The sequence below is a fragment of the Gymnoscopelus braueri genome (genome assembly GCF_963280865.1).
Source record: "Gymnoscopelus braueri genome assembly, chromosome: 20".
Lineage (NCBI taxonomy): Eukaryota > Metazoa > Chordata > Actinopteri > Myctophiformes > Myctophidae > Gymnoscopelus > Gymnoscopelus braueri.
The window spans coordinates 6,751,808-6,768,439 of NC_137622.1; the positions used below are offsets into that span (position 1 = coordinate 6,751,808).

Here is a 16,632-nt window from a genome sequence, read left to right on the forward strand (position 1 = left end):
AGCCGCCACAAAAAAACAGTCACCCACCATCGGCTCTCTGCCAGAGGCTACTTTACTGGGCTCCGTTATCAAAACAGACGCCACAAACTCCTCCCAAGCCTTGATCAACCAGTATGTGGCGTGGAGCCCAAACTTTGTTGCATGGTAGCAATCTTGGCGTAGGTGGCCGTAGTAGCTAGAGAACAGCTGGGCCACCGAGATAATCGAGACCCAGGCAACACCTAAGAAAGAAAGACAGAAAAAAAAGACAGACAGACAGACATTTATTGATGCTGTGAAATTCCTTTGCCAGAGGCAATACGACAGCTTAGAACACAGGGCAGATACAGATACAGATAACTGTAGCAACAAGATACCTATAAATAAATGGTAGAATATGCTCAATGATGCAAGGATAAAGAAACTATGTCAACACAGTATCAGCAATATACAACTGGATAAAGTATACGCACTATAATACAGTATCAGTGGGGAGGAAAAATAATAATACTAGCTAATAAAACCAGTATCAATACAGACCTAAGGCAAAGGTCTGGATGTATCCTGTAGAAAGCAAAGATGAAGGGAGAAACGGTGTCACTAAAGAATCCCAGGGCCACAGGCTCGGCGTACTTCGTGTTCTTCTTTTTCTCCTGCCCAATGCTCTGAGCGTTTGTGGAGTTGGCGGTCCCTAGCAGGAGAACGTTGAACAGCGGGGTCCCGAAGCCCTTGAGGGCCAGACGCTGAGTCAGGCCTTTCACCAGGAGAGCGGCCGAGCCGTAAATGGCGACGACGAGGATGAGAAGTTCAAAAACGCCAGAGACCACCAGAGCCCACGTGCCGGTCACCATGCCCACCGCTTCGAACACCAGTGTGACCGTGATGGCACCGAACACGAAGGGCATGATGTAGTTGACCGTGGCCGAGCAGAAGGCCAGCAGGAAGGACAGCAGGATGTACGGCACCAGACCAGAGATGGCAGATTCTTTTAGGGACAGAACTGATGATGCTGGGGTGGTGTTTGTCACGGACAGATTGCTGGGCAGGAGACTCAACGGGGACGTGTTGTTCGTAGAGTTGTGGGGCGAGAATATTTCTAAAGCGGAAGCTTGATTAACGGCTCCGAAGTAGATTCTGGTGGCACCGTAGCTGCCCCAGAGAGCGGCGTACCCGATGAAGGCAGTGCCACTCAGGTGGTCGTATTTTCGGAAGGATAGGAGGCCGGCCACCAGTTGGCATATACCACGGATCAGGATGAGGTGAACACCTGCAGAAAACATTAAAGAGTACATATTTAAATCTATCTATTAATTCACGAAACCTGTGTGCATGTGTGTGTGTGTGTGCGCGTGCACGTGTGTCCCGGGCAGGGATGAAAATTTCATGTCACGATTATTGTGACCAAAATTATTCCCATTTACGATATCGCAATAATCAAAATATGCTTAAAACTCTTAAAATGCCACTTTTGTTGACCATTTGAACCCAAGCCATCCATAGTCTGGGGTGGAACATTTGCCAAAAATAGCAGATCTACAAGCTCCTCTACGAGCTTATAGATCGGCTATTTTTGTCAAAGAGATTTAGAGGGTGAAAAAAATAAGGTACCGGATATGCAGCTCAGCAAAGGTGAATTGATCCCAGTGTATGACGGAGCACAATTTCACGATAAATAAAAATCTCTGCGATACGATTATTGTGAGCGTCTTTATCACGATAAAACGATAATAACGATTATCGTCCCATCCCTAGTCCCGGGCATAACTCGGGCGCCGTCATTTTACTTAAGTTTTACCTGCTAGAATATTCTCCACGCCTTGTGGTGGGACGCCCGTGCGAGCAGTGTTGAAGTTCTGTAGGAGGACCAGAAGTGCACAGATGCCGTTGGACAGCATGCCCAGGACTCCTGGCTCCCCATAGAAGCTGGCTGGGAAACCATCTGATGTTGACATGCTTTCTCAGAGTTTTGGCTAAGCTGAAACAACGGACAAACAAAACAATTGAAAAGAAAACGTAAATCTTAAAGAGAATAATGTTCTTAAGATATTTTCATCATTTACCATTTTTTAAATGTATTGTCTAATCCAGCTGTTCTGTGAGGTCCAACAGGGGTCCTTGAGTTTAACCACTTTAACCCTATATATATATATCGGCTATTTGAAAATAGACGATCTACAAGCTCACAATGCGTCACAATGCAGCGTGTTGCGAGCTTTTAGATCTGTTATTATAAACAAATCTTGACAAAAGTTTGAGATAGTGGTCTAATCAACTAAAATGTTAAGAAATACTGTGATGGCATCCCTGGTCTACTTACTATATTTTACCTATAATTTACTGATTGATAGTATATTGATAGATATTTTTGAATAGATGAAGTGTAAAATGGGGCTTAATCTATAAATGAAGTTTTGTAATAATAATCAAAATCTACACATTTTTTTAACAGTTTTCAAATAATTGCTGTTGAGTAACAAGTACAATACTTGAGTAAATATACTTTCCATATTCCAACACTGGTGAGTTGTTTGCCTTGTTGCGGCCAGCAGAGCTATTGAAGCACACTGAAAATACATACAGAAAACGCACACACTGCACTAACATGCACTCCGGGAAGATCTCTAAATGTTTAGGCTGAGGTGTCTGATTCACAAAGTATCTTTGACAATTCTGATTATTTATTCCCTGGGTGGCACCAGTTTGTATTTGCATTTCAATGAAGAGAATCTTTCTAGTGTTGTTTTCATTTTTTTCCTACAAACTACACGTCACTTTTTTTGGTAAGACTAAATTATTCCTCAAAGTGAACAGTGCCCTCTATATGTAAACTAATGTAACACACCCGGTTCAAACAAAAATAATGTTTATAATTATGAATGAAGAAGGACTGACATTTTTCCTCTGGGAACATTATTTATAACTCATGAATGAAAGGCAGAAATGTGTGTTAAATATCATGCTTATGCAGCTCTTCCAAAAGATACTAATGTAACAAATAAACAAACAAACAAACAAAATTAGGCATTATCAAAACCAAAATCTTATATTAAGGTTAAGGAAAACAAGGAGCAGTTTAAACACTTAAGCCGTATTTTTATTTATTAAATTAAAATGTATTTATTCTATTATCCAATGTCCTTCTCCCCTTTATTCGCAGCTATTTCCAGGGACTTCATGCAGTGAGGAGGCAGGGACAAATTCACTGTCACCTGTGCCACCGAGCAGGGCACACACATCTTCAGCTACACACTGGGATTAACTGGACTCGTCGACTCAGGAGAGATGCTAAGGTACTGTTTATAGTGGTGGAAAATAACTAAGTAAATTTACTCAAGTAATGTAGACCTACTTAAGTCAAATGTTTGAGGTACATTTACTTAACTTTTTGATAATTTATACTATACGGACTTTAGCCCCCCCTCGGACACACCTGTGGACTACACCAGGTACAAATGACTTTTTGTTGCACTCCCTCATGGAGCTACCTGCGGATTATACTAGGGTCGGTCCACTCTAGGTGGACACGCACTGACCTTTTGCACCTTAATCCCTTGTATAACGCACTGACTTTTTTGGTCTTTTTTATTGTGCTCCTTTTCCTCTAAGCACCTTAACGTCCATTGTCTATCATGCACGGTATAAGTATAACATGCACAGTATACAATACATTGCTGCTATGCTCAGGCACCTTAGTTTAGTTTTTTTTTAGTTTTTATTATCTCAGGTAATTTGTAAATATGTAGATAACTTGTCTGGCCTTCTGTTGCTCTCTTGTTTTGATCTCCTTCCCACTTACCCCCCACCCTCTTCTTCTCCCCCCCCCCTCTTCTTTCTATGGAAACTAACGTTGCGATGGGAACGATGTACAAAAAAGAATTTCACCCACTTTTTTACCTTGTAAACCTGTGATGTGACAATAAAACTGATTCTGATTCTGACTTCTGACTTCTACTATGCTAGTAGAAGTTTTACTTTTGGTACTGTAAGTACATTGTGATGCCAATACTTTTGCATTTTACTCAAATAATGTCTTTAATACAGGCCTTTTACTTCGAACAGAGTATTTCTATATTGCGGTGTTGCTACTTTTACTTAAGTAAAAAAAAACTACTTCTGAGTACTTCAGCACCACTGTATGGGTCAGCTAATTTCAAAGTCTCCACTTGTGCTTTAGAATACACTTTAAAATGTTGTGAAAAGCAATAGGAAATTAACTGCATTCATACTGTAAGAAAGTTCATGAACAAACTCAGGGCAGGTACTGTAACTCAAATAAATGTTGTGTGCTTTCCCCATTTTGTCACAACAACCAGGCTCATAGAGACACGCAGACTCTAAGATGTATATAATCCCACTGTGCGTAGTTTAGTGACTTTATGGTCATTACAGAACAAGAAGTCTGTCTCTGATTTAATTTGTTGTTTAACATTTTTGTGTGACACAATAAATAGTTTGCAGTAGTATTAGCATAAAAAAATTGTTTTTCCCCATTTCCTGGAAAGTAACAGTTTTGACCGAACAAGGCTGAATTCCGCCTGACAGCGACGATGTGGTAATAACAATAAGACCATAAATGGTACAGAATGAATGTAGTCTGATATATTTACCTGCAGCGGAGGCTGGAAGAGATGGCGTGCATAGAGCTGCCTAGTCTGGAGACGAGTTGTGAGTTCATAATATCTCATAATATACCTTTACTGGCTGAAGGAAATTCCCCGGGACCATGCTTGTGATGAGCTCAGCTCTGCCAACCCCCCACACCTAAAGAAGTCATTTCCTCCATCGCCATGCACACTTCTCAGCTGACGGCGACGACAATGATGGTGATGGTGATGATGATGACCTATGTGGAAATCCCTCCCTTTTACTTGGGAGAAAGCTTCCTCATGACTTCTTGGCTCGGTTATCAGTTGTGTTTATCAACGCCGGCCTATATAATGAGACAGCCTGGACTCACAGTATCAACGGTCTTCACCTGGGACAGCAACACGACGGCTTGAAGAGACAAAACTAAGCAGGAGCTGAAAACACATTGAAGTTAAACACCTCGGTGACACCATGCTCACCAAAGTACAGGTCAGTGGTGTAAAGTAACTAAGTACATGTACTCAAGTACTGTACTTAAGTACAATTTTGAGGTATTTGTACTTTACTTGAGTATTTCCAATTTCCGATACTTTTACTTCTACTCCACTACATCTCAAACAAATATTACTTTTACTCCACTACAATTATTTGAAAACTTTAGTTACTAGATATGCAGATATAAATTATTACATTATAAAACATACATTAACCACTTTAGCCATAATTTATATATAGGCTATTTGAAAATAGCCGATCTACAAGCTCACAACGCATCACGACGCGTTGTGAGCTTGTAGATCTGCTATTTTCAAACATTTTAGTACTTTTAGTTTTGGTACTTTAAGTTCATTTTTATACCAAAACTTTTGTACTTTTACTCAAGTAATCAGGTAAACATTTATGCTGTTTTTCCAGGGGTTTCTGTTAGATGCCATTCAGCTGCATCTTCTGCTTCTCGTCTGTGTCTCTAAAAAGAAGGATATTTCCACCTTCTATAGTGCAGTAAAAAAAGTTTCAGAACGAAAGCCTCACATTCTGATCACGTTTGATGTTTTGGGATGTTTGAATCATTCTGGATCTGTCATTTGATCTTTATTTAATGTTGATGAAGTTGGACGGTGCAGCAGTAATTGTGCACCTGGTCCAGCTGACTCACGCACACAATGGCTCTTTCATGAGAGACATGCTGGCCGAGCAACACTCATCATGACGACACCCAGAGCTAAGGGTTGAATTCATAAGGTCTGTCTGACAAAGAGAGCCAGAAGGTCACTGCTCTCATCCACTGCTTCTAATTGATGTCTGCCTCCGTCACACGTTACTGTGTCCTTGCCGTCCACTTGGAAACCTTGTATGTCCCACAGTGTTACCTTTCAGTAAATGAAGACTTTTGTACAATGAAAGTAGGCCAATTTTTCAAGAGCAAAAACATAAAAAGTTGAAACGTGGAGATGCAAGGTTTCCCAAGCCCACACATCTCAGTGAAAACACTTGACATCCTCTATGTCATTGGTTCTCAAAGTGGACCAGGGGTCCTTGGCGGGGTACCAGGGGGTCCCCAGCTAAATAAGTTAATATACCGTCATCGTTTTAACCACTTTAACCATTATTGTATACTTTGGCTATTTAAAAATAGATATACAAGCTCAGAGCTTGTATATCTATTTTATCACTGAGTGCCGCACTATATGAGCTTGTAGATCTGCTTTTTTTTATCGTGAAGATTTGTGCAAATCTTTGAATATATAAAAAAATAAAATATATGTATTTTTTAAACCAAAATATTTCACTCAAATCTTTGCTTCTGGCGGTCACTGGAACAACATATTTTCTGTGGCCAAATACATATTATTTTGGGGGTCCTTCACATGAAAAAGTGTGAGAACCCTGCTCTCTGTCTTACAGAAACCCATCAGGACGCTGTGTGGAATCAGAAGAATGCACAGGTACATCATGGAATGTAAGAACTAACTCCATCTCAACTCTCATAACAATACTGACACTCAAACTGTGAAGGAAGAAAGGCAGATATATTGGTAACACTTTCTATAATGCATTAAAAACATACTTTTAATGCATTATAGTCTGCTTATAACAGACTGCATAATTATTGCAGTCATACATATTCCTAATGCTTTATAATGATAATCTTAATGCATTATAAAGCATTTTGTAATGAATTATAATGTCATGTATAACTGCAGCTATCTGCTTATAACACTGTATAACTACATTTATAAGCACTCATCATTACTAAACGCTTTATAAGAATAATCATAACACATTATAAAGCATTATATAGGTCCAGGGACCCTCAGGGTTCCTTGAGGGGGTCCAAATTGACCCTTACAGGTAATAATTGCTGGTCTCTCGCGGACTGATGTGTTTGTTTATCGTTTATGACAAGACGACAAGACAAATATGTTTATTTGTCTTGAGGCTATAATGAAAGAGTGGTGTTACTGTAAATATTGGGCAGGTCTCATGTTGGTTCTGTCAAGCTGCTCTGTCGGTTGCGACGACAGATGAGTAAACTGAAGTGGTGGAAAGTAACTAAATTTGAGGTACTTTTAACTTGAGTTGAGTATTTCCATTTTTCGATACTTTATACTTCTCCATTACATCTCAGAGGCAATATTGTCCTTTTTAATCCACTACAATTATTTGAAAACTTCATTTACATGTGACTTTGTAGATTTGGACGCGATGTGAAGCAAGGTTCTGCACGATCCCGTCCTGTCCTATCCTATCCTGTTCTGTTCGGTCCTATCCTATCCTGTTCTGTTCGGTCCTAGCCTATCCTATCCTGTCCTGTTCGAAAACAAGCTTGAGCTATTCGTTACATGACAAAGTAATTAAGGACTTAAGTGGTTAAATGTGATTGATTGATTGATTGATTGATTGATTGATGTCACTCCTGTCCTCCCCCATCATCATCTCTTTGGAGGGCGGCCATATCTGAATGGGTAGATTAGGCTGTCTGGTAATCAGAAGCTGAATTTCCCCTGTGGACTTAACAAAGTTTTCCCTTTCTTTTCCATTTACTCCAGCGGCGGTGCGGCCGGCCCTGGAGGACAAAGTGGCCCCACGACGGGCCCCTGAGGGGACAGTGACCCCACGACGGGCCCCTGAGGACACAGTGGCCCGACGACGGGCCCCTGAGGAGACAGTGACAGGCAGCTTTGGGAGGTTCATCAGCGAGGTGAAGCCTCAGCACCTGTCCCCCACCGTCCTGCATCGCAGTAAGAGGATGGTGCTGGACAGCATCGGGGTGGGCCTGATCGGCAGCACCACAGAGGTGTTTGAACTGGCCCTACAACACTGCAAGGTAATGAGCCACCCTCGTAGGGTCTTCGTGTTTTAGTCACACCCAGGGCCTTCGGGTCACTTTGACCCGAAAATTTTCATATCACATGTTTAGTACAGTAAATAAGGCAAATAGAAGAAGTTTCATAGAGAACAAAAATGTTTTACATACTTTTAATTAATGTTGAAAATGTTAAACCGGGTTAAAAGGACCCGAGGACCCTACGAGGGTTAAACCATTAAAACCTTTTTTGATTTTAACCACTTTAACCATTATTTTATACTTTGGCTATTCAAAAATAGCAGATATACAAGCTCATAGCGAGTCACTTCATTTTCGCTGGTCATTTTAGCTAGTTCAAGGTGTTAAAATACAAATAAAGTGTAATGTAGGAATGGGAGGAGATGTTGGTGGTTTGAGTCTTTTCTTCCCGTATTTCATCAGAGCTTGTTCAGACTTACACTGTATGTGGAACTGAAACCAAGGTTATTCAAATCAACTCTAAACTACAACCGAAAAATTAGGTGTGGAATAAACTAAAACTAGACTTCAGAAAAAGACAAATACTGTATGTAAATGTGAAGGAAAAAAACTCCTTTATGTGGGGCAATTTGTCAACAACAAGCAGGAGGCACAGGTGGATAATGCTTACTCAGACTGGAATGTTTACATTAAATGTTTGCATTAGGAAAGTGTTGTTTTTGTATTGTAAAACATATTTGTGCGTGTGTGTGTGTGTGTGCGTGCGTGCACCTGTCCCGTCTCCGCCCCCTCAGCACGCATACGCTGCCAATGACATCAGTCGTGTGTACGGCCGCACAGGCACCAGGTTGTCCCCAACACTGGCAGCCTTCGTCAACGGGGTGGCAGTGAGTACAACCACTATATACTGTATAACTGTCACCAGCCAACAACAAACACTGTCAGCTATGGTACTGACACAACAGGAGACTTCAAACATTTACTGCATACTGTATATACAGATTACCAGTGGTGTAAAGTAACTAAGTACATGTACTCAAGTACTGTACTTAAGTACAATCTTTAGGTATTTGTACTCAGAGGCAAATATTGTACTTTTACTCCACTGCAATTATTTGAAAACTTTAGTTAGTGGCTACTTTGTAGGCTTTGATTATCATTACAACACATACATTAACCACTTCAGCCCTATACATTTCGGCCATTTGAAAATAGCCGATCTACAAGCTACAAGCTTGTAGATCGGCTATTTTCAAAAGATTTTCATACATTTGAAAACTTGACATTCTGTCTAATGAGTACTTTTACTATTGGTACTTTAAGTACATTGTGATGCCAATACCTTTGTACTTTTACTCAAGTATATTTTGAATTCCAGACTTTTACCAGACAGAGTATTTCTACATTGCAATATTGATACTTAAACTTAAGAAATGTGAGTACTTTTCCCACCACTACATATTACGTAAATAAGCTGCTCGTTGTCTGCAGACTCACTCTATGGACTTTGATGACACGTGGCATCCTGCCACTCACCCCTCCGGTGCCGTGCTTCCTGCTCTCCTGGCCATCTGTGACCTGCTGCCTGCGTACCGCATCAGGCCCCGCGGCATGGACCTGCTGATGGCCTTCAACGTAGGCATCGAGATCCAGGGCCGACTGCTGAGGTTCTCCGACGATGCCTACAACATACCAAAGAGGTGAGAGGTGTTTAGGCCTGATCTTGATTATTCGAATAGTCGACTAATCGATCGAGGGAGACTGATTCGACTGCCAATCTCTTAGTCGAATCAAAAAAATATATATATTAAAAAATAATAATAATAATAATAATAATAAAGGTTTTCTTCTTTTTTTGTTTGCATTATTCGACAGAGATTGGCCTAATTTGGTAAAATAATTAACTAATAGTTTGCCAAAAATAGGATATATGTTATGATTTATTGGGAGAAACCAAGCAAGTATCTTTTTTGCATGGTCAAACCGAGAGATTGGCAGTCGAATCAGACTGATTCGACTGCCAATCTTAATCAAATCATGCAAAACAAATAACAAAAAAAAATCTTATTTTTTGGCTATATCATTCGACTATTAGTCGACTATAGGCAACGTTTGACCAATCAGATTCGACTGTAGAAATCCTTCGTTGGGGACAGGCCCAGAGGTGTTGCGCAGTGACTCTCAACCTTCTGTCATGGACCCCCAGTTTGATATTAGTCCACAGATCCCCATTTGATACCGGTTTAATTTTTCATCTCTGGGAGCCCAATCTATTATAAAATCCTCAGCATTAATTTAACTCTTGTAACCAACTGGAGCCATATATAAGGGTCCATTTGGTTCCATTTGTAAGGGTCCATTTGGACCCTCTGTGGTCCCCAGACCCGAAGTTGAGAAACGGTGGTCTTAATGAATTGCAATAATAATAAGGGTAGTTCAAGAGCCATATTTGACTCTGCTGACTGCTGAAGTGGGGAAACATTTGACTGAGTGCCCCATTAGGCAGCTGTTTACACGCCGTTGTGACCCAACACTTCATTTGCTTTATGAAAGAGTACTGCAATGAGTCAAATGTACTGTGCTGAAACACAGCGTCTCTGGACATGGTGTTCCACCGCACAACACATGCTTAACAGTAGCCGTCTATTCCTAGCAGCTCTGCTGTCACAACAAAATGAAGGAGTTTTCAAGCAGATGCACCCAATGTGGGGGGGGGGGGCACAGCTCCTCAGGCATTAGAGCAAAATATCTGAACCGAGGTACAAGGCGTTTCCATGCACACAGGTGGTTAAAATAGATGTTTATAACCTAGGAGTAGGAACCATGTGCAAAACACCTTTGAATGCAACGCCCAGGATTTGCACTCGAGTCTCCTGTGCGAGAAGGGACACTAAAGCCAAACATCTTAACCACCAGCCTAAAGGGAAACCCTTATATTTATCCCTTGCATGATGACCAGCTGAATGTTGGTTATCCCTTGCTTAATGACTACTGTAGGAATATGAAGCCAATTTACCGCCTGCTGTCACCCTTGCAAACATTACTTGGCCTCTGGTATTGCTGCTTGCAGCTATATTTATTATTGATGCTGCTACAATATGCTCTTCCTCATGGACCTACTTGCGGATTATACCAGTGTCAGTCTACTTTATGTGGATTATGCGGTCGACACGCATTGTCCACCTTAATCCCATGTACGACGCACTGACTTTTTTATTGTGTTTTTCTAGCAACTTAAAGGGACATTTCGCCGATTTTGCAACTAGATCTTCTTTTAATGAAGTTTAGGACTCAAGAAACAAGATCCTGGGTTTTTTTTGTGTATAATCTGTGTTTTTAGATATCTAGTAATCTTCGAAGATTTCGTGACGTTATTTACGTCACGAGATGTTGATCTCATTCCTTTCCGCACTACATGTTGTCTCGACGCGTCTCAGTCAGACCAGCTCCAAAGACAGCCCCAAGGGGTGTCCGTAACACTTTGTTCAACCTTCATTCCCCACTCGGCCACTCCCATTAGCTGCGGCCAGCGGGCAACCCCCCTTGCAGAGTGAGGCATTACTTTACCTGAGTTATCTTCTGATAGTTGTACTTGAATGTTGACATGAAATAATAATCCTGTTTAGTGTTTCATAAGCGCAAGCGTGAAAAAAAATAGATACAGCGTGCAGTGGCGGCGCTGGTAAACAAACACCGTCGCGAAAGGCTAGGATCACAATATGGACATATATGTAACTAGATGAACGTGTGCGAGGTACACATTCTTCAGCCAGTGTTGCCAGATATTGTGAGAGAAATAAGCAACCAGGTCTATGAAAACAAGCCCAAAAGAAGATAACTAGGCCAAGAGCACTTTACCTAGACATGGGATATTATATATTTGAAAATTGCCGATCCACAAGCTCACAACGCTTCGCGACCCATTGTGAGCTTGTAGATCTGCTATTTACAAAAAAATCTTGAGGGGGAAAAAGTGCAAAATGTGGAATATTTTTGACACATATTTGTTAGGGGCTCCCTGGCACAAATTATAATTTCAGATGGGGGTCTGTGGAAAAATTCATGAACATGTTTGAGAGGTTTAAACAACAATCAAAACATTTGGAAACAAGCCCAAATATCAACTACATTTTAGAAAGAAGCCGCTTATAATAAGCAGACATGGCAACACTGGCATGCTGTTTGTATGTTGTTGTTGGAGATCACACCCACATGCAACCTCCACTCCCCCCACAAGGAGGGGCAGTGCACCAAAGCATTATGGTCATTGTAGTAATGCAGCAGTCCAGTCAAACCCTAGTCAAACACAGATTTCATTATTTTTCTGGCCATAGGGTGCAAATCTTAAATTGTGCTACTGTTATCTACTACAAATACTATTACCATTGAGTGATTGCAGTTTCTTCCAGGGGTGAAATGCTCCTTTAAGTAATGTCCAAAAATATATCATAGCACAGTATACATCTGCTGCTATGCTCACGCACCTTTATATCTTATCTCTATTTACCGTGTGTAAATATGATAACCTGTGGGGTTTTTTTGTTCTCTTGTTTGATCTCCCCCCCCTTCTTTTTTTCTATGGAATTAACAATACGCTGGGAACTATGCACGAAAATGAATTTCACCCACTTATATGTGATGTGACAATAAAGCTGATTCTGAACCCGAACCAAATCATTTGTACTCTTATATACATGTACACACAAGAGGTAACAATAAATGAAATCACCTTGAGGTCTCTCTGTCACTCTCTTCTCCATCCTCAGGTTCCACCCTCCCAGTGTGGTCGGCACCATGGGAAGCGCCGCGGCGTGCGCACGTCTCCTGTCGCTGGACAGCTCCCAGTGCCGCCATGCCTTGGCCATAGCCGCCTCTCTAGCTGGAGCGCCCATGTGCAACGCCGCCACCCAGTCCAAACCCTTCCACATCGGCAACGCTTCCCGCCTGGGGATGGAGGCGGCTCTGCTGGCCTCACGAGGCCTGGAGGCCAGCCTCCTGGTCCTGGACGCTGTGCCAGGGGTGGACGGCTTCAACGTCTTTTATGAAGACTACGTGCCACGCCATATGACCTCCCCCGACGACGAGGAACACGTCTTCCTTCTGGAGGAGCAGGACATGAAATTCAAGCGTTTCCCTGCTCATCTGGGGATGCACTGGGTGGCGGAGGCCGCCACCGCCGTCCACGCGGTGCTCACGGGCGGCGAGTCCCTTCGGCCCGTCCTCCCCGCTCAGGTGCAGGACATCCTGCTTCGAATCCCACACTCTAAGTACATCAACAGGTAGGGTTCTCACGATCATGACATTGTAGTTGATTCATTTGTCATACAAATAATTGCGATTAATTGTGTTTTTGGCAATGTAAACAAACATTGCAAAGGTCTGATATGACCAATAACAAATATACAAAGAAATGACTGACAATGACTGGTACCAATAATCAAAATAAATAATGTACTTTGGCCAAAACAAGCCTTATTTAATCATGAGATACTTTCAAAATTAGTGGAATTAGCCAATCTACAACCCCACAATGCATCGTAGTGTAACGCAATGTGAGCTTGTAGATGGGCTATTTCCGTTATCTTTAAACAGATTAATTTAGACAGATGAATGGAAATGATTCTGATGATCATTACTAATTACAAAATAATTGTAATTATTTCAAACTAGAGGTTCGGGCCGCTATGAGGCCCTCACACCTACGTCTCACCGACCAATATACCCATATATGGAAATCTCTGTATGTGTGTCAGTCCTTATCCCTTTTACATTCATGGAGATCGCATCAGTATATATATATATATATATAGAGATGTCATCAGTATATACCTATAGGCATGCCCCCTTTTGTGACCATATATGGAGCCGACTGATTTGTTTGCGCCTGATGCCATGACGACACATTGAGGTTAGACAATACACTCCATATTTGGGCGTAGCTGCATTGGGAACCCGTTATATGGTTATGGCTGAGTCATAGCGACAATTTTAACAAAAGATTTTAATATAAGATAACTACCATCAGGTGATTCTGTTATAACTGTGACCGGCCTTTTAACAGGCCCTTCCCCGACTCTGAGCACGAGGCACACCACTCCTTCCAGTTGACCACCTGCAGTGCTCTCCTGGACGGCGAGGTGACGATGTGGTCCTTCTCCTCGGCCGCCTTGCAGCGCCCTGAGGTGCTGGCCCTGTTGAGTCGCGTCCACGTGGAGCACCCGGACGACAACCCGGCCAACTTCGACCGCATGTACGGCGAGGTCCAGGTGACGCTGGCCGGAGGAGACATCCTGAAGGGCCGCTGTGACACCTTCTACGGTCATTGGCGCAACCCACTGAGCACTGAGAGCCTGAGAAAGAAGTTCTGTGACAACGCAGGGGCGGTACTTCCTCCTGAGAAGGTTGAAGGGCTGCTTGAGGCAGTGCAAGAGCTTGAAACACTTGAGGATTGCACAGTCCTTCTCTCACAGCTGCAGTGAATCTGCCAGCACTCCAGAATTATGCAAATATTTTGTTATCTCTTCACATAATTGGAACATTTGGCAGAATTGTTCCTCCTTTTAATTAGGGGTGCAACAGTTATTCGAACTCATCTATTTAATCGATTATAGAGAATACAAAATAATCGATTTTGAGATAAATTTTAAGTTTAGCTTCCCCCCAATTTTTTTCAAAGTAGAAAAAATGCCTGATCACCATGCTCAGCTCGTATATCGGCTATTTTAGCCATTTCTGTTTGATACTGTTGTACCAAGAAGTATGAAATAGGGCTTAAGTGGTTAATCATACATGCTAAAAAAATATTTGATAGTTGCAGCCAGGCCGGCGACACCCCCTCAACCGGACCATCTCGCCCCCTCAGTCAAGACTGCCAATTAAAAAAATAAACTTCTACTTTTTAATTAAAAGCGTTTTGACGCCAAGCCTTCCACAGCATGTTAAGAAAGTAGTCAGTGCTGTTGTGTGTACCAGGAGGGACTGATAGACAGACAGACATGACAAGGACTTCAGCTGCTGTCGGTAAAAATAAATATATTATTTTAAATCTTGCATGCGCGAGGCCCCCTGTACTTACTCTTAACTTAAAAATGTACTTCCCATTATGAAGCGACTAACATAGCAACAGCTAATTATTAAGTGGTGATTGGGGTGATTTATGTCAACTTTACATCTGAAATTGGGGTGGCAAAGGACTATTATGTTACTGTATGTATGTGTGTGTGTGTGTGTGTGTGTGTGTGTGTGTGTGTGTGTGTGTGTGTGTGTGTGTGTGTGTGTATACTTTATTATTTAGGTCCTCTGTCTCCTGACTGGATGTGAAAATGTTTATTTCGAGGATAGATTAATACTGTACTTGTAAAAACTCAATGAATGTTTTCTTTATTGTTTATGTATCATTTTCAACTTGTATTATATTGAATAAAAACATGTAAACTATTATCTGTGTATCATCTTTTTCAATGCGGATTGCAGCTACAATTACACATTAGTTTGGGGCTTATCAAGGTGTTTTTAGTTTTATTTTAGTTTTATTGTAAAATAAACATTTGTCCTCCTGAAATTAAGTCAGGATGACTATAATCTAAGAATCTATGGAATCATACTGTACAGTTCAATATCTGTTTTGACACGAACATTTTGGAGCAAAACCCAAAGCAGCAGAAGAAAATGGAGGTTTTAACTGAATATTGAGCTGCTCAATTAAATAAAATTTCAATTCAACCTTTATTTGTAACAGGCTGCAGCTATTAAAACACTTAAAATAAATGGTAGTGGATTGTATTTTGGTCAGCTACATGGATAGTGGGCAAATAAAAAGATAAAAGTACATAAAGATAAAGTAAATATGCATTTAACTTTTTTAAATTAAAAACATGTTGCATAAATAAGCACATACTGTATGTCCATAATGTGCAAGGGATCTTGTCCATGGTTGAGAAGGAGCGGAGCGTGTGTGTGTGTGTGTGTGTGTGTGTGTGTGTGTGTGTGTGTGTGTGTGTGTGTGTGTGTGTGTGTGTGTGTGTGTGTGTGTGTGTGTGTGTGTGTGTGTGTGTGTGTGTTTATGCGCATGGAGGGTGTCCTGAACCAGTGATTCTCAGCCTTTCGAATTTCAAGGACCCCCAATTTGATATGCATTACGCCACGGACCCCATTATTTTACAAATGATGGGCCAAATACATATATTTTTTAATTACATTTGAGGCCCAATATTTCTACACAATGCTACAAATTGCAACAAAACCTGTGATATCCAGTCATTTCAGGGATAAACAAGAAATTGAAGGGTAAATTTAGGTTTAGATAATGGTGTACCGTGCATGTTCAAATCATATATATTTTACATTATTTCAAAATATTTTCCAAAGCATACATTTATTCTCCACTGGACCTGTATTGGATATACTCACCGGCCTCTATGCCAGGGGGTCATCGTGGTGAACCCAGATGTCACACATCAGAAGTGAGTAAATGACAGTGACAAGGGAAGGAGTGAGAGCTAGCGTCTTATCTTTAGATCTCCCTCAGGAACAACAAGCTGCAAGGAGAACATAGACACACGGTGGCCAGAATCCTCAGTGCTTGGAAAACTTTGGTTAAAACAATTATATGTCTGCTTCTCAAATGGGTTTGACTGTGTGTTTGTACGAAAACTCACACTACGTGTTCTTTCCTAGTTAATGGACAGTACAATTCCTCCAGACATGTCTGGAGGTAATAACACATTCCACTCAATAACAAAAAAACAACAATATTATACGCTATAACAGTGATTCAC

At 41.3% G+C, this 16,632-nt stretch overlaps 2 protein-coding genes across 3 annotated transcripts; one reads left to right on the top strand and one right to left on the bottom strand.

Annotated features, from left to right (window-relative positions):
* Positions 1-92: 92 nt before the first annotated feature.
* LOC308076069 (uncharacterized protein) lies at positions 93-4,723 on the bottom strand. 2 transcript variants are annotated; one of them, XM_080416176.1, is made up of 4 exons: positions 4,587-4,723; positions 1,775-1,954; positions 520-1,246; positions 93-221 (listed from the first exon to the last, which is right to left on the bottom strand). In XM_080416176.1, the coding sequence occupies exons 2-4, from the start codon at positions 1,929-1,931 to the stop codon at positions 176-178; spliced, it is 930 nt and encodes a 309-aa protein (XP_080272302.1). In that variant the 5' UTR covers positions 1,932-1,954; positions 4,587-4,723; the 3' UTR covers positions 93-175. The 2 variants fall into 2 exon arrangements, with proteins under 2 accessions (XP_080272302.1, XP_080272303.1); XM_080416177.1 differs by lacking the exon at positions 4,587-4,723 and having other exon boundaries at positions 1,775-2,040.
* A 195-nt stretch (positions 4,724-4,918) lies between these two features.
* Positions 4,919-15,072, top strand: irg1l (immunoresponsive gene 1, like). Its single transcript, XM_080416170.1, has 7 exons — positions 4,919-5,055; positions 6,472-6,526; positions 7,617-7,894; positions 8,650-8,742; positions 9,347-9,555; positions 12,622-13,134; positions 13,917-15,072. The coding sequence occupies exons 1-7, from the start codon at positions 5,038-5,040 to the stop codon at positions 14,332-14,334; spliced, it is 1,584 nt and encodes a 527-aa protein (XP_080272296.1). The 5' UTR covers positions 4,919-5,037; the 3' UTR covers positions 14,335-15,072.
* The last annotated feature ends 1,560 nt before the right edge of the window (positions 15,073-16,632 follow it).